This window comes from Phytophthora sojae, assembly GCF_000149755.1.
Source record: "Phytophthora sojae unplaced genomic scaffold PHYSOscaffold_2, whole genome shotgun sequence".
NCBI lineage: Eukaryota > Oomycota > Peronosporomycetes > Peronosporales > Peronosporaceae > Phytophthora > Phytophthora sojae.
In genome coordinates this window covers 5209095-5229661 of record NW_009258116.1, presented here as the reverse complement: position 1 = coordinate 5229661, position 20567 = coordinate 5209095, and the positions used below count along the sequence as shown (strand labels likewise).

Sequence of the window (20567 nt, the reverse complement as noted above, 5' to 3'; positions counted from 1 at the left end):
CTCATTGTATACCTCATGCATGAATGCAGGTGTAGCGCTTTAGTGTGTGTTGTTAGTTGGGAAGGGTCCAGGCAACGAACTACTTCGGTGTTGAAGTCAGTGAAATTTGACTTAGTGATCAAACTTGGTAATCCTCGCTGCTTTGTTGCTTCAACTACAGAATGACGTGCTTCTGTCTACAACGACACATCCTAGCTTGCATCTTAGGTATTGTCTTATGTACACAATGGTAACGTTTCATTTGATTACCCCCTGAATATTTTTCTGGATGTCTATTTCATTTTATGTTTGTATAGTGCATAGAATGCCTCCGGACGTGCCACTAGCTTACAGAACGCCTAGAGGTGACACACCTACTTTGTATATAAGTTTTTGTATGGGAAGTTTCAAATTCCGATTTTTTGAAAATCGGGACTCGCTAGGCCCTAGTTTCTGTTCGGCGGGCACCCTGTCACTATCCGTGGCAAGTAGCATTATTCAGCATGGGTATGTTACACTGGAGCCAATATGCAGGTTATTTTCAGTATTAGCACGGCCTTGTTGGCCCCCATCGTGCATCCTATCTTCCCTAACCATTTTTGTATACAAACATCAAGTCTAATTACGTTGCATATGCAGTTTACATGTTCTTTTCAGTTTTGGTCTGGAGGGGTTAATAGCTACTAAAATAATTAGACTTTACCTCCAACCTTGAAGTCATCTAACGGGGGTCTGAATTATATTTTCAATTTTTTTTAAGTACGCTAACGTGGTCTTCGTTTTGTTTTGTTTTGTTTGATCATTATTGTCACTTAGCTGTCAGCTAACGACTACTCAAGACCGGGTCCTCAGATGCCAAACCTCGTCATCTGAAGAATGGGGTTCCTACACTTCGTATCGCCTCAATCGCGTCTGCTTTACCCAGCGTCTGCCTCAGGCTCTTGCGCCCCTACATGAAAATATGCATCCCTCCAATGGGTTATGTCGCCGTCCAAAAGACGAGATATATCCGCCCAAGGGGAAACCTGTTTTGGTCGGTCTGAATGAAAAACGTGCCGGCTCCTGCGATCATCCATGGTGATATTCGCCAATCTATCCGCAGCCTTGTTGAATGCCCTTAAGTGGTGGTTCCACGTGCGGACATGTACTCGATCTGCTATGTCCCTGCATTGAGCATAGATATTGCGTAGATGCGGAGCCCTCGGAGGCCGCCGTCGTCTCATTTGTGCCAGGATCATTGCGCTGTCACCAATCACATGGTTCCCTGTCATCTTCCGCGCTAGGGCATAGCTCAACCCAGAAACGTGGTCTTCACCCAAATATGAAGCAAAATTAGATCAGAAACGTCGAAGTTACTTGCTAAAGAACCATTTTTACCTATCTGTAGCTCACGGCACTTTGTATGTGACCTGGTATATACCTCGCCGTCAACAAAAAATTGGGACTGCTTCGTATTCGGACGTATCACTGCAGCATATGTAAAATGTAGTAGCCAGCAGCACCGAAAAATGAGCAGTGCAATGGGCGCGAATGGACTACCCATTGCAGCATTCTCTCGTTTCGTTTGTTTTATCCGTCGTTGAGTAGTATTGCAGCCTTTTATTACTGTCTTACAGGTATACCCCCTTTTAGCTTGCGGCTCACAAAAAGTTGTGTTGTTCGCGTGAGGATTCTTTTAAAGCTTTGGTGTATCAAACTCAGGAAATATTTGAATGGCAAAAATCAAACTTCGACGTGTTCACTGGACGGCGAAGAACCTCCTCTGACCACGTTGAAGGCGTGCGCGATCACCTGCACATCTGGGATGCCAACTATTAACATTTTTTACCGCGTCCGCCGGAACAGCGATCATCTGGTAGACGTCTGTCGCTGATTTGTTTTGCTCTGCATCTACTTTTATTTAAAAATTAAACCACACGTACATGCGGTAGAGCTGTTAACCCTTTAGATACTGGTGCCAGCGCATTAACTTTTAGGCAAAACAGAAATTATGATCTTTTCTCAACGTAAGAAACGTAGGGATACTAGCATATATTAATAAGAGAAAACTATTGTGGAAACCGATTAGATTGTCTAATTGGGATATAAATCGGTTGATTAAGCAGATGATTAAGCTTAATCGGGTCTGATTTGCTAAATCCGACCTCTTAATTAGATCGACAGACTAAGATTTGTACTCTGATTTGCCAGAGAGGTCAGTTGTGCCTACAACGCCATGTGGCAAGCTGATTTAGCTGCTCCACGGCTTACAAAGCCCGGGACGGCTGATTTGCATGCTAATCAGCCCGAATGTCCGACACCCACACGGCATTCGGTGGCCGATTTAACGTAAAACCGACAAACGCTAATGCTGACGAGAAATGACAGCGCAAATACATGACTTCAGAACTTGATAAATAGATAGCAGTACACATCGAAGCTCACAGAAGCGTATTTAATGCACGCGATGCTATTTCTCGTTAGTAGGTACGCGAATCACTCAGCTCGTGGCGGTAAGTGGTCGCTCGTCGTATTTCTGGCGGGTAATGAGGCAACCCCCATTTTATTAACGTTACACCGATTTATACCCTTACCAATGCCATATGAAATCATAAGGATCCCCGATTTAGTACCAGTCAAATCTCTCATGAACGCTGCTTTATCAGCTAATACGCTCGGGCAATCTAATCGGTTTCCACAATAAATGCAAGTTTACCCACTTACTAAAATGCCACGATGGGTACTGTTTGTTTTGTTTAAAATGCTGGTAGTGCACCTTATCCTCAGCCCCGTTTGAGGACGACAATGCAACCTGGAGCGGTTTTGCCTGAACGGTCAGATTTGGCACGGCATTTGCAAGATCTCCTCAGTGCAAGCAAGTTTTGCCGCGAGTAGGACAGGAAGATTAGCGTAGGTGGCGATCAGCGACATTCCATCTACTGTTAAACTGGTGCAATTTGTTTAACAACTCTACATGTACATGTATTGTGCTTTGCAGAAGTTTTGCCGGTCCGATTTAGTGATTAGATCGATCTAGCAACACAAACAAAGTGAGGTCATAAAAATGCGAGTCATCACAAATCCTGCACTAAATCGGGCGCCTACTGGGCCAATGTCCTGCTCGATTTATTAGCCTCATATCTGCCACCCGATCAGCAACGGGTACACCAACAACAACGCGTGTGTCGGCGCCTACTGCTTCACTAATACTGCTCTGTTTGCTGCGTGCTGTAGCTCAATAGCTTCGTCTCTTCCAGTAAAAGAAGCTCCGGCCACCTGCAGCGCGACAGCACCGTCCTTGTGGACCTGCCTGCTACCCCAAAGTACGTTTGACTGTAAGTTACTATGCCTAATCAAAATGCAAGTTGTTGGCGCCTACTGCTTCACTGATACTGCTCTGTTTGCTGCGTGCGATTAGGCAGCTACTTGCCGATTTAGAGTCTCTGTAGAAGGTCCAGAATGGGCGTGCCTCGCGCTGGTGTCTTGCCACAAGATTCTCAGCTCCGCGGTGTGGTAATGTTCCGAACCGGCGAGCGCTCCAGAGGCCCCCGTAAGGGCATTCGGAAGAGCCTTACGTTTGTTGTTGCAGAGGGGTTCGACGTCGCCCGGGCTAAAATCTTTCGACTGTTGACTGGAGCGGAGTTTGGGCCCAATCCTAGTGCAATCGAAGACGAGAACGTGTTCTTCAAGGCTACCAAAAATGCACGGCAGCAGGACTTCAAGATTCTTTCCGTTAGCAATTTCGAGGAGCTGTTGAAGCGTCGATGGGCGTGCATTACCGACGATGACATCGTGGCTCTGGCATCCAACGAGGAGCAAATTCATACGCAGTTTGTGTTTGAATTTTTCGTCTATCTCGCCCCGGTGGTAAGGCCTACTGATGGGATTCGTCGGACCACGGCGGATCGAGTTCGTGCCGCGGCAGCGGAGATCGTGACTTTACAGGCAGAAGGTAGAGAGCGGCTCGGACCAATCGCCACTCACCATTTAGCTATCCACCGCGCCCGCCAACCTGAAGGCACTCCGTTTGCGATTCCTGAGGACAATACGATGCAACAAGCAAGAGCTCTAGATGCAGCGGTAGCAGCGTTGGAGGATACTGCTGCCGAACCGGAGGAAGATGTCATGGAAATTGAAGTCGAGCTCTTTGGCACGTGGGTGAAGATGCGCGTGAAGCACTCGACCCTACGAGAAGCGGTGGGCCTCCCCCAACACGACATCTTTACCAGAGGGATTTTCCACGGTTTTCGCCCCGAAGCCATCATGCCACAAGGTGAAGACGTCCCGGATGAAGACCACCAAATGTCTGAAAACTAAACAGAGGCAGTTCTTGCTAGGTAATACAGAAGCTTCAACGTTCATTAAACTATTATTCATCGGCACTATTAGTTTCGTGCTGGGGTTGTACAATAAACTCGGAAGACCGGAGTTTCTTGTCATCGTGGCTACAGTGCGCATATAGATTTAGTACGCCCTTCCGTTTGCTTGGGTGGTGACTTCGACAGCAGGAACGCATCGCCACATCCAGCACCAAAGCTGGGTACAGCGGAAAGATGAAATTTGCCTTCTTCTGGATCCAGCGCTTGAGTAGTCCAAAACAAACCTCGATTGGGTTTAATTGAGGTGAGTACGGCGGAAGGTAGAGCAGCCTCGCTCCAGCTCGGTGGATGGCCTGAAAAAAACAAAACATAAAATATCTTTGTCAGCTTAAAAAAATGTTAAAGCTATCAAACTGACTTACCGCTTCTAGCTCTCGATACATGTGAATTTTTGCGTTGTCCATTACAACTATTGAACGTGGCAGCGGCCAGGGGTTCGGAAGAGGTAAGATTTTTTCAACAAACGCTTTATGAAAGGAGTTTCTGGTGTAAGTACCCTCAGTATAGTCCCAAGCGACAAATCCACTATGGTCCAAAGCTGCCAAAATAGACAACCGCTTACCGCGACTGAAAGGTAACCGTACCACCGCCTTTGTATTCTTTTTTGACCACGTGTATCGCCGATAGGCGTGACGCCCATCTTTTGCGGTTTCGTCAATAAAGAGCAATTGCTCTGGGTAAGAATACATAGCCTCTAACTTCACCTTGTACGTATACACTTCGTGCGGCACACACTCTCTTGCCGCTTTGGTTATCACCTTTCTAGTCAAGTTCATATCAAAATATAAAGCTCTACAAATGGTACTCAGTGAAACATTTTTCACAATAGGGAAGGTGCGCTTCATAAAGTCCTGTAGCCCCTCTAAATAGAATGTGGGATGGTGCTCAACCAGAGGTCCGCCAATACCATAAAAAATTGTATTGCCAGCAGCATGTCTCCATAATAAAGATTGCAATATAGCGGCAAGCAATAGTAAATATCGACGTAATTTATATTGTATTGTTAGTTATTTCTTCATGTTCTTCTAACTCTCGCTCTTCAACCACTACTTCCCGTAGGCACGCCTATCTCGATAACATCTCTGCGATCCACAGGCCAAAACACGCCGAGCTCCTCCTCTTCAAAATGCGCAATGGCATCTTGTGGTAAATCTGACGCTGGCTGCCAAGTAGGACGAGGGTATCCAACCCAGCTCACAAAGTAGTAGTCGTTGCCATCCAGATCAGTCTCTTTTGCATAAATAAACTCAAGGGTGTATACATTTGGCCCTTCAATGTCGGAGCTGTCACTCTCTGACGAAGTTGAGTCGCTTACAACAGCATTCGTAGGGGCACTTGGCGCACCGACGCTAGCCCCTACTATTTCCGCCAATGTTGGCCGGCGGGCTGGCTGACGAGTACGACTGGTACTTGAACGCTTTGAGTCGGCCAGCTTGCCAATATGTGCGAGGCGCTTGTTTTTCTTGGGCATCACGGTTCAAGAGGGATAGTGATGGCCCAAGGGAAACAAGCGCATAGAGTATAAATCTAATGTTGATGTGCATTGCCGCTATAAATATAAACGGTATCGCTATAAATTGTAGCCAGTAAAAGTGCGATGACTATAATTAATATAGAATTGGCTCTAACAATAAGTGACCGCACATTACCTTAAAATTGATCATGCGGTATATCTATTTAAAGAGGTAAATAAGCGCATATACATGCAACGAGGCATACCAACTCTAGATAAATCGCATCTTCTTCGTCAATATTTGCATGTTGACTCCGGGGAAACCTGCATCGTAACAGCGAATATTAGGCTTATACATGTATGATTCGTTTTAGATCTCAGTTTCGTCTAATTTTAGCAATGAATATTAAAAAGTATCACTAAAATAATGGCAAGGTAAAGATCGCACTTTCGTTAACTGGATTACGATCTAAAGGGTTTCCTCAACACTAACGCTAGCAACCGTCGTAACATCCCACATGGTGCGGTTGACGCGAAGGAACGCGAGCTGTTCGAAGTTCGCCGGGAGCATAGCACGCCGCTGCGGGGTCAAAACGAGCTTTGTGGTGGGCCGCAGAACCGCGCTTTTTTCATATTTATTGTCAATAATTGGGTCAATATCATATTGTATTGGTAGCTGGGATGTCCAATAATAAAGATTGTTATTGCAAAACCCAATTATTTATTGAATTGAAATATTTTCCTCCGACCTCTGTGCTCAACATACTTCCGCACACGCTCCACTACGTCACACGGCCACCGTGACGAGCGGGTGGTTCGGTCGTCACCTTCTACCACTCCCTTAGATAAGAACAAAGAATACCATGTCTGTATAGTTCTCACACTAGGTCCAAATATATCACTTACGTACTGGAGGGAGATGCCATACACATGAACAAGAAAGACAGCGCGCCAGCGAAAGTCGTGAGAGTACATTGCGCACTTACGCAGGAGAGGAGATGTTCGAGACTGGCGGAAATCGTGGCGATTGGTCCTATCCAGTAGGTAGTGTCCGATAAAATTTGCCCCTTTCTCATTCAAAAAATGAGTAATATGGGCTATTAGGATGGGACATCACTGTTCACCGATTTACAATAAAACGATCCGAATTGCGTTTTTCTACCGGCAAATAGGACGGCTATAAAATAAATCTGCGTGGTGCTCTATACAAACCAAGGTACAACTTGATCGAGTTGCATTTTTTATGAAGAGCTCCAGATTTAACTCAGTCTCGTACTTAAGCAAGTCGAGCATGATTATAAGTCAAAACGACAAAACGCTTGCAAAGCACAATAAGGTGCTCGACCAGTCTACCGCAATGTTTTACTTTTTCCGCGGAAAAATGGTCATAACTATTTTTCTAGACATCCTTGTTGAAGTGTGGATGGCTACATCAACGGACAGGCGGTTAAGTGCGGATCGAGGCAGCAGCGACAGGCTGCTAGGTGCGAACAGGTACAGCAGCCGCGAACTGCTGGGTGCTGAAGGAGACGGCAGCGGCGGGCTGCAGCAGTGCGGAAGAAGACGGCAGCGGAGGGCTGCAGCGGTGCTGAAGGAGACAGCGAGGCGACAGGCGTGGCAGTGGCGACCGAGAATTCGGGAGCGACGGACGCAGAGAAGCTGTTCACCCAGTTCATAGTGAGGTTCGTGCTCTAGGCACCTAGGTAACGGACGAGCTGGCGGCTTGCCGCCGCCAGCACCTCAATGCACATCAGTTCTCAACTTACCTCCTTCCTCACACCCCGTTCACTGCTCAACAGGTTATGAGCCCAATGCCCCACGACTACGCCGACGCTGTCCAAGCTCCTGGAGTCGCTCCTGTCCCAGTGCCTGGCCAAGTCGCTGACCAAGTCGGAGATGACGCTGCCGGCAACCAATTCGACGTGTCGACCCGCGAGAGCGGACGTGGTGCTTCCGACTCGAGTGGTGACCGGCTTGATCGACTCGAGGGTCTCATCGAGAGTCTGGTGCGAGACGCCTCACGCGATCGGCTGGAGAAGGCCCAGCTGCAGCACGGAGTGTATGTGTCGAACTCATCGGCGGCCGGCTCGAGCGCCTTCAGCCAATTCCTGGCAGCTCGTCGGCAACGAGTGAGGGCCGACTCGCTCACCGAAGCAATGCGGCAATGCAGCAGCAACAGTTCGCGCCTGCTCAGCCGCAGCCAGTGCTGTTCCAGCAGCATGCACTCGCGGCGGACCCGCGTCTGCAGCAGCAGCAGTTTGCGCCTCCGAGAGGCTTCGGGTTGAAGATCCCGTCCTTGAAGGACATGAAGCTTCCGATCGAGAGATTCTCTGGCAAGGAGATGTACGAAGGCCTCGGCGCAGGCTTTAAAGATTGGGGGCTCAGATTCCTGGACGTACTTATCGCCGCGCAGGTGATTAGCGGCGGCGACTGGCCCGAGGACTTTAAGGCTCGTGCTTTGAACCGATACCTCGAGGGCCCAGCGCGCAAGTATTTTGACCGGATGAAGACAATTTGGTCGGCGGAGTCGCCAATGCTGAAGCATTTGATGAACCGGATGTTAGAGGTGTACGAAAAGGAGATCACGGTTGAGCAAGCAACTCGCATGATGCGAGCGCGCAAGCGTGCTGATCGTACCTGGACTGAACAATATCAGTATTTGCTGGCAATCTCGAGTGCTGCAGACTGTTCGGACCGTTTTGTGCTGCAGTACATCTGCGAGTGTGCGTCGCCTGACGTCAAGAGGGCGATGCAAACGAGGATTGACCGTCGTCGCGCCGACCATCTACGACAAGCGTGGGAACTGGCGGACTTCGCTAGCACGCTCGAGGCGGATATGAATGGTGGAGGAAATGCGCACGGCAGAAACTTCCGCGGGAGTCGCAGCGGTGGCCACGGTGGCAACACTGGCAGCGGTAATCTAGTCGCGAATGCTGTCAAGGATGCAGGCAGCGAAAGCATCGAGCGACGCTGCTGGCGCTGCGGCGAACCGGGCCACCTGAAGAAAGACTGCACGGGCAAGAAGAAGGAAGGCCAGGCGATGTTCGCACTCGCTGTGGGCAACAGCAACAGCAGCTCGTGGGTGCTTGACAGCGGAGCTAGTCGCCACCTGGTGAAGGATGCCAGCCTGTTGATTGACCCTGTGGACTGTAGCGAGACATGCAAGGTTGCCGACGGCCAGTCCATGTCGGTGACCAAGAAGGGCAGCATCGTGCTTCGTGCCGCGGTTGATGGCACTGAACACGACGTTGTGATAAGCAATGTGTACTTCGGTGACCGACTTGCGCAGAACTTGCTGTCGTACTGCAAGATCGAAGAAAAGGGCTTCATATTGGTCTACAAGGGAAAGCGTCGGTACCTGGCGAGGGTTGCTGATGGCGCTCGCGTGTTCGAGGTGGAGAAGATGAATGATGTCCTGGTTGTGAACACGGTGAATGCGGCGATCGCAGGAAACGCAGTGAATGTGGACCCGCGCGACGATAAGAGCAGCGAAGTGTATGCTGCGCTTAGGCAAGCTGAGAAGGATAGTCTGCAGTGCGCACCGGTGAAGTGCACGTTGATGGAGCTGCACGAACGCCTCGGGCACCTCATGTTCGACACGGTCGAGAGGATGGCCGACGCATCGGGATCTGGGATCGAGCTGACTGACAGGGCCCGGATTAATTGCCTGACATGCGCGAAAGGCAAACAGTCGAAGAACGCTCAGTCCAAGCAGGACTCGGGCAAGAACGCGCCGATCGACAGGATTGGTGGTGTGATCTGTAGTGACCTCAAGGGACCAATGACTCCTACGGATCGCAACGGCAACAGGTACCTGATCAATTTCGTGGACCACCACACCAACTACTGCAGGGTGTTCGTGGCAAAAAGGAAGGACCTGGCCGCTAAGATGTTCGAGCGCTTCCTGGTGTACTTCGAGCGGCAGTTCAACTGCAAGGTGTCCGTCTTGCGTACGGACGGAGGTGGCGAGTACCGCAACGTGGATCTGTTCTGTCAGTCAACGGGAGTGGTGAGGCAAGTAAGGGGGGCCAAGAATCAGGCTTCCAATGGAAAAGCTGAGCCCATGCACAGGACTGTCTTAAACATGGCGAGGTGCATGATCTTCGCAAGCGGACTAGCGTTGCATTTCTGGGGGGACACAGTGCAGTATGCGGCGTACATCCTGAATAGGACTCCGACGAGCGCGAACCCGAGCCGAGCGTCACCTCTTGAGATGTTGACGGGCGTGCAGCCGCAGTTGGCCGATATTGTGGTGTTCGGGAGCGCGTGCACGGCGTGCCGGGACCCAGGCAAGAAGGCGTGGAAGCCTCGAGCTGAGGTCGGGATGACTATCGGAAAAGACGATGAGACTAAAGGCTACAAGGTGTACCTGCCGCACGACCGCATCGTCATCGTGACGTAGCATGTGCAGAATGTGGAGACGTTGAATGCGCCCGGCAATGAGCAACTGCAGGCGCAGCTTCGCCGAGAGGACCCCGAACTTGGTCGTGCTGTGCAGGAACGGGGGGAGGCTCTTCGTCGGAAGGAGAGAATGGCTGCCCGCGGCAAGGGTAAAAAGAGGTCAAAGCGCAGCAAGAGGTAGAAGGCCAAGAAGTCGAAAGAAAGCAATGAGACAATGGAAGGAGTACCAGAGGCGGAAGCGCAGCACCAAGAACATGTTCCCCATCCGCCAGCGGAACCAACTCGTATGCGAACGCGCAACATGGGGCGCAAGCATGTGCCGGTTGCCATGGCAAGCTTCTCGGAGGACCCGAAGAACTACACCGAAGCGATGAATTCTGACCATGCCGCTGATTGGAGCAAGGCAATGGCCGAAGAGATTAGTGCGTTGGAGGCAAACAACACGTGGGAAATCGTGGCGAAACCACGACACGCAAAGCTGCTACACTCGAAATGGGCGTTCAAAACTAAGAAGCATGTTGATGGTACTCTGGAAAGGTTCAAGGCCAGGCTTGTTGCTTGCGGCAATGAACAGGAATATGGTGTGGACTATGTGGACACGTTTAGCGCCGCGCTGGAGGGTCTCTCTGTTAGGATAGTGCTCGCGCTGTCGCGCAAGTATAACGTGCCTGCCAGGCACGGGGATGTACCCAACGCGTACGTGTGAGCTGAGAAGGAGCCGGACCTGGAGATCTTGTTGCATGTGCCGCGAGGCATGACGGTGAACAGTGAGACGCTGGCTGACCTGGGAGTTGCGAACGAAAGGCAGATAGCGCTGAGGCTGCGCAAAAAGCTTGTACGGCCTGAAGCAGGCGGATCGCCTGTGGGCTCTGCACCTACGGAAGACGCTGTTGAAGCTCGGCTTCGAGCAGTGCTACACCGACAGCTGTGTGTACAAGAGGGGCAACGGCTCGGACCTTACGGTCGTAGGAGTATACGTGGACGACTTGCTCGTGACGGGCACGAGCGTCGCCAATGTGGTCAAGTTCTTCGAAGACATGAAGGTGTTGGACGTCAAGGACTTGGGGCGTGTGTCCAAGTTCCTGGGTACTGGCATCGTGTACGATGAACTGCATGGCTACATGTTGAATCAACGCCAGGCGATCCTGAAGTTGTTGGAGCGCTTTGGGCTCGCTGATGCTAACGCGGTGAGGGTACCAGTCGTGGACGACAAGGACGAAGGCGATGACAGCGCTTTGCTACCGGGCGATGTGAATGGTACACCGTCCCGCCCTACGGTTCAACTCTGTCAGTCACTTGTGGGGAGCCTACTGTGGATTGCGCGGTGCACAAGGCCCGACATTGTGTTCCCCGTGCACCGTGTGATCCGGCGTGCACATGCTCCTCGAGAGTCAGATTGGCGGAACGTCAAAAGGATCATGCGGTATCTGAAGGGTACTATCGACGTCAAGCTGCGCCTGGAGGTTGACGCCAGCTCAGTGCAGGGGGCCGAGGTGAGGCTCGAGGGCTACAGCGATGCTGATTACGCGGCCGACCGAGTCGATCGAAAGTCTGTGAGCGGAGGGGTGCTATGTATCGATGGTATCGTGGTCGGCTGGTTTTGTAAGAAACAGAACAGCGTTGCACTCTCAACCATGGAGGCTGAGTTCGTAGCGGCCTCACAAGTTGCAAGTGAGCTGCTTGGGCTGAGCGCACTACTCGGTGAGCTTGGGGTCGTCGTCCACGAGCCAATCCTCATGCATGTGGACAACCAGGCTGCTATTAAGCAGTTAGAGGGGGAGGACTCATCTGGAAAGGCAAAGCACATTGATGTTCGGGTGAAATTCGTGAAAGACTTCGTTCAGAAGGGCGTAATCGTGGTGGAGTACTGCGAATCGCGTAAGATGCGGGCCGACCTCATGACCAAGTCATTCCCAGCACCACGCCTCGGCGAGCTACGAGAGCTGGTCTCGCTTGAATGAGGACTTCCCGGGAAGGAGTGTTGAAGTGTGGATGGCTACATCAACGGACAGGCGGTTAAGTGCGGATCGAGGCAGCAGCGACAGGCTGCTAGGTGCGAACAGGTACAGCAGCCGCGAACTGCTGGGTGCTGAAGGAGACGGCAGCGGCGGGCTGCAGCAGTGCGGAAGAAGACGGCAGCGGAGGGCTGCAGCGGTGCTGAAGGAGACAGCGAGGCGACAGGCGTGGCAGTGGCGACCGAGAATTCGGGAGCGACGGACGCAGAGAAGCTGTTCACCCAGTTCATAGTGAGGTTCGTGCTCTAGGCACCTAGGTAACGGACAAGCTGGCGGCTTGCCGCCGCCAGCACCTCAATGCACATCAGTTCTCAACTTACCTCCTTCCTCACACCCCGTTCACTGCTCAACAATCCTCTCAGAAATTTAAAAATATGCCGCAAATCTACAGAAACTCGCCTACAACAAGGTGATCTTGTCGTGGTTCTAGTGTTTTGCAAGCGAGCTACCTGCATCAAGGAAAAACCAGGATGCTTTGACGAGCGCCTGCCAGTTTAGCGCAGCGAAACATATTGGGGTTTGTATGACGAAGCATCCCCCTTGGCCCTTGTGGTGAAAAAAGTACGCACTTTGGTGAAGAGCGTACAGATTTTGGCTCTTCCTGTAGCACATTGCGCGTTTTCTGCAATGGGGGATGCTTCGTCATACAAACCCCAATATGTTTCGCTGCGCTAAACTGGCAGGCGCTCGTCAAAGCATCCTGGTTTTTCCTTGATGCAGGTAGCTCGCTTGCAAAACACTAGAACCACGAAAAGATCACGTTGTTGTAGGCGAGTTTCTGTAGATTTGCGGCATATTTTTAAATTTCTGAGAGGATGTCTAGAAAAAAAGTTATGACCATTTTTCCGCGGAAAAAGTAAAACATTGCGGTAAACTGGTCGAGCACCTTAGTTTAATTTTTAAATGAAGCAGATACTTCAAAGCAAAAAAACACACCGACGGCGCCTAATACAGATGGTCGCTGCTCGGCGGATGCGGCAAAAAACATGTCAATAGTTGGCGTCCCAGATGTGCAGGTGGTCGCGCACGTCTTCAACGTCGTGGACGTTGGTCAGAAAACGCGAGATGGATTCGAGCTCCCGGTCGTTCGGGTCGTCGATGAAGCTGGAGCAGCCGATGGCGCTCTTCGGGTACCAAATGTACGCCATGGGCGAGTTGTCGACGATGATCGTCTGCGAGAGCTCACGGGCCAGCAGTGAAAGGTCCTTCACGTAGTTGCCCTCGTACTGGACGCAGTGCTGGCGGTACAGTCGGTATTTGATGACGCCTTCGGGGTCCAGTTGGTCGAGGAGCGGGTCCGCGTACTTGCTGAGACTGGCCGTGTAGATCACAATCTCGTAGTACTTGGCCATCTCGACGAGGAATTCCTCGGCCCCAGGCCTCTTGGCGACGAAGACGTGGTGGATCGTGCCGTCGATTTCAACGGGGATGACGAAGTCGGGATTGGGCGTGGGTCGGAAGGACGAGTGCACCAGCGTTTCATCGAGGTCGAGTACGAGGCACATTTTGTCCGAGTCGTCCGGGGAACGGGGAGGCAAGATGCTCGGCCGCAGCTCGATGACGTTGTTGCCAGCTGCCCCGATCTTCGGCGGTTTCGGTTTGGAAGGCTGTTCTGGGTTCGACTTGTTCAGAGCTGGCACTGGTTGCTGCTGCTCGTGACTGCCGAATGCCGACCAAATATTGACGAACAGGTTGCGGAAGCTTCCCCGTGGCTGGACCTTGCTCGTATTCGATCCCTGGCGGGCTGCGATGCGGCCGCTTGTCAGGATGGGCTGCTGCTTACCATTCTTGTCGGCTCTGTGGACGATGCTAGCCAGTGGGTTGGAAATAGTCAGGTTCGCGAGCTGCTGTGTTGGTGGTGCAGTTGCACGATTTTTGCTGAGAGTGCTAATGCTGGCGCTTCGACGCGCAAACATCACATCACTGCCGGGTTGGGCCCCCTCCGGCTTCGGATCTGCGCGCAAATTGGTCTGCGTCTTCGATCGTGCAATTGGCATCATTGTCGTCGTTGATGTCGTTGCTGGTGTCGTGGTGGTGGGGTGAAGGCGCGGCGTACCGGTACGCTTTCGAGTCCTGTCCGAAAAGGGGCCTGCGTCCCTCTTGACGTGACTTCCGAGGTTTCGAACGGTGTTGGTGGTGATTGGTGTGGTTGGTGGTGTGTTGGTGGGAGGTTGACTTCAAATGTGATACTAAGCTGGTAAACGGCAGCGTCGGGAGTCGAAAACCAACCGGGTCAACGGCACCACGGCCCACTTGACACAACTTGCATCCTCAGAATCTCGTCCGGTCACGTCGAGGTGCCTGGCAACCCATCCACCCGAGAAATCTCGCACGCATCCATGCGGCTGCCCAACTGCTGCCACTGCTATCATTGACAGTGTTGCATTTATTTTTGCGATGCGTTTCACTCGTCTAAGCCTGTGCACTTATCCCGAATCGAACTAACAGTAAGCATGCTTCAACGTATGATCCATATTTCGGTATACCTGCCCCGCCATCCGGTGGAGAGATACGCTGCACCAATTTCACCCGTCGATGGGCTTCAGAGCATTTTGGAGCACGTCGACGATACCATTGTCTGTACTTAGAATGAAGCCTATGGTATCGTTTGGAGGACGTTTGCTAGCCTCGACTTGCTTCAGGACGGTCGGGGCCGTTGCCTGAACTCCACGTCTCCTGCAGCACTGCAACGGAAAACACCGTGATATTCACTACGTAAACGATGGGGTGAGGACCCATTTGGTACTAAAATAATTAAGCTTCCCTCCAGCCTTCAAGTTCATCTAACGAAAGTCCGAATAATATTTTCCAACTGTACGCTAACATGGGGGTACCTAGAAATAAAACGAGTGAAATTCATCACAACCCGAATATGAAGTCAATATTAGACGAGAAACGCCGAAGTTACCATTGTCATTTTTTGCCTACAGTATCGCAATATACATGCAGGGTATCACTTGATAATAGTTTGTAGATGGCCCGCAAAACCTTAGACAGGTGCGAAGACTGTTAGGCTCAAAAATCTATATAGTCTAAATTAGTGAATGCGGTGTCCTCGCTGTCGACACCGAGATAAATGGTTCTATAAATCTATAGCTCTAGTCTTTAAGTACATGGCGAAAATATACCCGGCAGACGCTTGGATAGATGTTCGCTGCGGCGAGGTTGAGGTTGCGGGTCAAAAAAGTTAATAGTTGGCGTCCCAGATGTGCAGGTGGTCGCGCACGTCTTCGACGTCGTGGATCTTGGTCAGGAAACGCGAGATGGACTCGAGCTCGCGGTCGTTCGGGTCGTCGATGAAGCTGGAGCAGCCGATGGCGTTCCTCGGGTGGAAAATGTACGACATGGGCGAGTTGTCGATGATGATCGTCTGCGGGATCTCGCGGTCGAGCAGCGACAGGTCCTTCACGTAGTTGCCCTCGTACTGGACGCAGTGCTCGCGGAAAAGTCGGTATTTGATGACGTTTTCCAGGTCCAGCTTGTCCAGAAGCGGGTCCGCGTACTTGCTCAAGCTGGCCGTGTAGACCACAATCTCGTAGTATTTCGACATCTCCACGAGGAACTCCTCAGCCCCCGGGCGCTTGCAGACGTACACCTGGTGGATCGTGCCGTCAATGTCAACGGGGATGATGTAATCGGGGTTGGTAGTGGGTCGGAACGACGAGTGCACGAGCGTCTCGTCCAGGTCGAGCACCAAACACTTCTTGTTGGCATCATCGGGTGCAAGCGGGGGCAGGACGCTCTTGCGTAGCTCGATGGTTCCAGACGCCGCTGCCGCCTTCGGCTTGGGCGGTGACGACTTGCCCTGCGCCTTCTTGTCGAGCGCCTGTTGCTGCTGCTGCTCGTTGATTCCAAGCGCCGACCAGATATTCGCGAACAAGTTCCGGAAGCTTCCCTGCTGTCCATTGGCCGCCGAACCCTCACGGGCGATGCGACGCCCGGTAGCGAGAATGGGCTGCTGCTTGCCGTTCTTGTCGGCCTGGTGCACGATGCTCGCCAGCGGGTTCGTCGGATTCAGGTCTGCGAGCGGCTTCTTGGGCGACGACTTTTTGGCGCCAGTATCCAGCGCGTTGCTACTCAAGCTCCGACGCGAGAACACCGCGTTGTGGAACAACCGACCGCCGGGCTTGGCTCCGTCCGCCTTTGGAGGAGCGTTCAGGTTCGTCTGCGTCTTGGATCGGGTGTTGGGCATCATTGTTGCTGTTGTTGTGGTGGTGGCTTAGAAAGCTGGTGCGGACGGTGCGCTGTGGGCGGAGGTGGCAGTGCGGGCTAGTCCTCCAAAGTGATAATAATTAACGGAGCGGTGCGACGCGAAACTCCGACGGCCCCAACGGCCTGCACACACTTGACACGCTCCCTCAAAGTCTCGTCCACGGACCTCAAGGTGTCGAGCAACCCGTTCCCCCTTGATCCTTTAAGCCAGCTCATCATCACCCTATCGTTGCCTTTGGTGTGGAGGTTTATTTTTGCGTTGCGATTCTTCTGTGCCTGTGCTAGCGAGTAATTCCACCGCCCAGAACAGCGAGATGCCACACACAGGGCGAGGGTAATCACCACCAACGTCTATTGCTGAGGCCAAAGCGTAGACATCTTAGCTACGCATACTGAAACAAGTGTACGAGAGTTCAAGCAGGACCGGTAATGGCTCCATGGATTCTCAGCCTTCAGGAATAGTTACCCAACTGATCCTTCGAGTCCGTGTACTACAAGCTGCGAGCTAGCATCATTGTAGCGATGTTGAGTTAGTGTACTGCCTGGTTTTCAATGCAGGACGGTGCAAGTACGTGGACTGTAACTCACCCTATCGACACACTGGCGTGCACTAGTTTCAGGTTCCTCACACTTACGGCAGATTCAGAAATCCAGCGTTGGCCTCAGGACATTTGAACGAACAAAGGAACGGCTCACTTGCGCTACGCAAAGCGAAGGCGGATTCCGCTAGGACCACTACACAATGTAGCCTACATTCCCAAGAGGCTGTTCAGACAGACAAGCGCTCGTACGCGGCTTCGTTCGTATGACACATACACAACTTGGGCCGATTCCACGCGGTAGTTCCTTCACTTCAAAACTCGATCCAAGCGAGACCTGATCCTCTCACTGATGCGAGATTATGAGCCCAAGAGAATTACTCTACTCCCCATTTGCATTAGTCCACGGCTGCAGCTTCAGCTGCGGCTGAAATGTACAAGCCTTTCGGCATTAGTGGAACGATCTAACCTTTTCGACGGAGGGAAAACCTCAGCGTATGATAGAGCAGCGCCCTGAGGTCCCACCGCATTAGTGCTCGCCGAAGTAGATGGCGCAAAGGCTCAACAACTGGCCTTAAACGGCTTGAAGCTTCCCCGCCGCGCACAACCCAGAAATCCTTTTCAAACCCTCCAGCATTTCATAGTTTTAGATCCGTTTCGAATAGCAGTCTCACTGGGAGGAAGACTTGAGATCACATACTTTTCCGTGTGGACAATCAGGTGGTCGGCTTAGTATAATAAAAGCGGATAAGACCCGGGAGCCTTCTTCCGAGTCACTTCGACACGAATTGCCACGTCATTCCATCGACCCACACAGCTTCGGTATCATACCACCACCACCACCATCGTTCGATACCATAGCGGTCGATGCCACGTCTGAGCATGTGCAGCTCAATGAAGCCGCCAGTTCGACGGTCTCACAGGAGCTTTTCGCGGCTCGAAGAAGGAGACAGCAGCGACGCAATGAGCGAGGAATCTCCAGGTCTCCGACTCAGGTCACGGTCTCAAGAAAAAATCCAAGTTCCTCCCTCTCCACCTCAAAGACAATCGGCTGATGGGGAACTCTCAAGAAGGACGAAGACTTTACTGGTTGGAGCTCTGTTCGTTGCTGGGCTTTGCGTCTGTGCGCTGATCCTGTTGAGAGTTCGAGATATTGAAGACTTTATTATTTATTCACCCCACAGCGAGCTTCGACGACGGCTTGCTGAAGCTTCCAGTACTAAAGACTCGGTCACCACGCTGCACTTGGATGAGCGATACGCCTTCGATGGGACTCATTCGGACTTCGCCCAGCAGTTTTATCGACGACATCTAGCTGGGGATGAAGCAGATGCGATCACGGACACAAGCGACCTTGAGGAGGTGGTCAACTACGTCAAGGACGAGTTCGGATTGGCCTTTTCCGATCTCCCGGCGATGCTGCAGCATGCGGTTGTGTGGGATATGGGCTACGTGGCTGCGGCGGCTCTGGGCTACGTCAAGGTGTACACTAAGTGCGGAGTAAAGATGTCAGAGCTGCAGATAACGCGTACTGCGTACAGAAGTACGGGGTGTAAAGAGCAGAGGTGCTCGTCGCCCAACGGCGAGATCTTCTACCAGTCGCTGTACTGCAGCGGCTATCAGATGGGGAACGTTAGCCTCTGTGCTGCTACGAACGGGATTACTCCGGTGCACGGATCCATGTGGGCTAACGGTGGCACGGACGACATGGTGCCGGTGAGCGAGATGAAGCGGCACGAATGGACCGACGCTGGGATCAACTACACCATCATGGCCATCCACCTCACGGGGGACCCGAACAGATACGGGAAATGCGTCATGCCGGCAATGACGGTGCCGTGTGTGGCCTACGATGCAAGCACAGCCGACGAATCCGACTGGTGCTCGCCAGAGCATGGGGAGATAGTACCGCAGTGGCTCGAGCTCCTGAAAGCCGCAAGCGTTGAAGTTACTGAGAGTTCGGGATGGCAAAAAGCTGCTCTACCCGTGACAATCACGGCGTTGGTACTACTACTGCTAGTGTTGATAGCAGTGTTTGTTTTCTGGCTGAAGACTCGCGCGAAATTGCGGGAGACGGAGGATATCCTCGAGCAAAAGCGCGCGATTTTGGGCGGACGCGGCTCCGACGAGTTCTCCATGCTGGACGACATCGACTTCATCCTCGACGCGTCCATCTTCGAGAAGGATGCGAAGTGGGAGGCCTGGATGCCCACACCGATGAAAGCTAAACAGATGAAGAAGAACTACGACAGAAGCAGCGAGGACTACGACACTGTGCTCTTGAGAGGGAGCTTTGACGGCCTAATCGACGTGGACGGCTTCTATCTTCACGAAGGTTCGGCCCACCACCGCCATCTCCGTTCTCCCAGCAAGGCCACAACCGCTGGCTTGACGAGCTTCGCATCCGGTGGCTCTGGTAGTCCACGCAACACGTTGACGCTGACCTTCACGGACCCGACGAACAGCTCACTCTCCACTGATCCATCTTCTGGATCGATAGTGAGTCCCCTGATAGAGTTCCAGAACGATTTGGCAGTGTCAACTCGCCGAGTTCCGTTCGTCGACGTGAGCTTGGTGCGGCTGATAACAGCGGGCGCGTATGGCGAAGTCTGGCTAGGACGCTTGCGTGGAGAGATCGTGGCTGTCAAGCGCCTCACGCGTGAACGCCGTCGCCAGCTCCACGACCTCGAGGTCTTCGCAGCCGAAATTCAGCTCATGGCCTCCTTCGCCCACTCGAATGTGCTTGGACTGCTGGGTGTCGCCTGGAACACGCTTGAGAACATGCTTCTGATCATGGAGTACATGGAACGTGGAGACTTACAGCAAGTTCTGCAGTATCACAGCGACAAGGGTCTAGAGCCTGAGGGCTCTGATTCTAAGGAGTTCTCCTGGGCCTCGCACAAAGCGAAAATCGCTCGAGACATCGCCTGTGGCCTCAAGTATCTGCACGGTTTAGAGCCGATAGTCGTGCACCGAGACTTAAAGTCCAAGAACGTGCTGATCGACGACGCGTACGCAGCCAAACTCAGCGACTTTGGCGTCAGTCGACTACGTCGTGGAGAGGAGACCATGACGAGTGGCGTGGGCACTGCCAACTGGACTGCGCCCGAGGTGCTCGCGGGGTACAAGTACTCGGAGAAGGCCGACGTCTACTCCCTTGGAGTCGTGCTCACTGAACTCGACACTGGGGAGCTACCGTTCTACGACGCGCGAACATCGGACGGCGACAAGATGGAGGCCATCCACATTTTGAGTCTCGTTGTTAGTGGCAAGTTGCAGCCAAGTTTTACACTCGACTGTCCCGAAGACGTGCGGAAGTTGACGCTCGCGTGCCTTAGTCCGCAGCCGGAGTGTCGACCGTCGGCGAACGAGGTCATGGAGGAACTTAACCGCCTGCTGGAGTCGGACGAGGATGGTCGAAGACCCGCGACCGGCGGCTTCGTTTGAACGAACAGTCGGCAGTAAGCTTAAAAAAAGGTTTTCAGCATCTACTCATGGCCGCCTACGACGTGGATTTCGCTGCGCTCGGCCTCTCTCCAGAGCGGTTCGAGGCCTTCAAGACCGTCTTCTCGTCGCTGGACAAGGCTCACACGGGCGCCATCTCGACGAA

General features: G+C 52.3%; 9 protein-coding genes across 9 annotated transcripts; 5 read left to right on the top strand and 4 right to left on the bottom strand.

Annotated features, from left to right (window-relative positions):
* Positions 1–896: 896 nt before the first annotated feature.
* PHYSODRAFT_481851 (hypothetical protein) lies at positions 897–1250 on the bottom strand (the record flags this gene model as incomplete). Its single annotated transcript, XM_009521410.1, has 1 exon — positions 897–1250. The coding sequence occupies one exon, from the start codon at positions 1248–1250 to the stop codon at positions 897–899; it is 354 nt and encodes a 117-aa protein (XP_009519705.1).
* Positions 1251–3417: 2167 nt separating this feature from the next.
* Positions 3418–4275, top strand: PHYSODRAFT_325533 (hypothetical protein; the record flags this gene model as incomplete). Its single annotated transcript, XM_009521409.1, has 1 exon — positions 3418–4275. One exon carries the CDS (start codon positions 3418–3420, stop codon positions 4273–4275), a length of 858 nt encoding a protein of 285 aa, XP_009519704.1.
* A 3326-nt stretch (positions 4276–7601) lies between these two features.
* PHYSODRAFT_296509 (hypothetical protein) lies at positions 7602–8075 on the top strand (the record flags this gene model as incomplete). The annotated part of the gene is made up of 1 exon (XM_009521408.1): positions 7602–8075. The coding sequence occupies one exon, from the start codon at positions 7602–7604 to the stop codon at positions 8073–8075; it is 474 nt and encodes a 157-aa protein (XP_009519703.1).
* Positions 8076–8131: 56 nt separating this feature from the next.
* On the top strand, positions 8132–9169 carry PHYSODRAFT_486533 (hypothetical protein; the record flags this gene model as incomplete). The annotated part of the gene is made up of 3 exons (XM_009521407.1): positions 8132–8356; positions 8414–8832; positions 8917–9169. Coding segments are annotated over 3 exons (897 nt in total), but the record flags the coding sequence as incomplete, so codon positions are not given.
* A 215-nt stretch (positions 9170–9384) lies between these two features.
* On the bottom strand, positions 9385–9784 carry PHYSODRAFT_442710 (hypothetical protein; the record flags this gene model as incomplete). The annotated part of the gene is made up of 2 exons (XM_009521406.1): positions 9385–9491; positions 9577–9784. Coding segments are annotated over 2 exons (315 nt in total), but the record flags the coding sequence as incomplete, so codon positions are not given.
* A 753-nt stretch (positions 9785–10537) lies between these two features.
* On the top strand, positions 10538–10894 carry PHYSODRAFT_416072 (hypothetical protein; the record flags this gene model as incomplete). Its single annotated transcript, XM_009521405.1, has 2 exons — positions 10538–10645; positions 10766–10894. Coding segments are annotated over 2 exons (237 nt in total), but the record flags the coding sequence as incomplete, so codon positions are not given.
* A 2301-nt stretch (positions 10895–13195) lies between these two features.
* On the bottom strand, positions 13196–14206 carry PHYSODRAFT_325530 (hypothetical protein; the record flags this gene model as incomplete). The annotated part of the gene is made up of 1 exon (XM_009521404.1): positions 13196–14206. One exon carries the CDS (start codon positions 14204–14206, stop codon positions 13196–13198), a length of 1011 nt encoding a protein of 336 aa, XP_009519699.1.
* A 1187-nt stretch (positions 14207–15393) lies between these two features.
* Positions 15394–16401, bottom strand: PHYSODRAFT_311407 (hypothetical protein; the record flags this gene model as incomplete). Its single annotated transcript, XM_009521403.1, has 1 exon — positions 15394–16401. The coding sequence occupies one exon, from the start codon at positions 16399–16401 to the stop codon at positions 15394–15396; it is 1008 nt and encodes a 335-aa protein (XP_009519698.1).
* Positions 16402–17920: 1519 nt separating this feature from the next.
* Positions 17921–20404, top strand: PHYSODRAFT_486489 (hypothetical protein; the record flags this gene model as incomplete). The annotated part of the gene is made up of 2 exons (XM_009521402.1): positions 17921–19941; positions 20035–20404. 2 exons carry the CDS (start codon positions 17921–17923, stop codon positions 20402–20404), a joined length of 2391 nt encoding a protein of 796 aa, XP_009519697.1.
* Between the last annotated feature and the right edge of the window lie 163 nt (positions 20405–20567).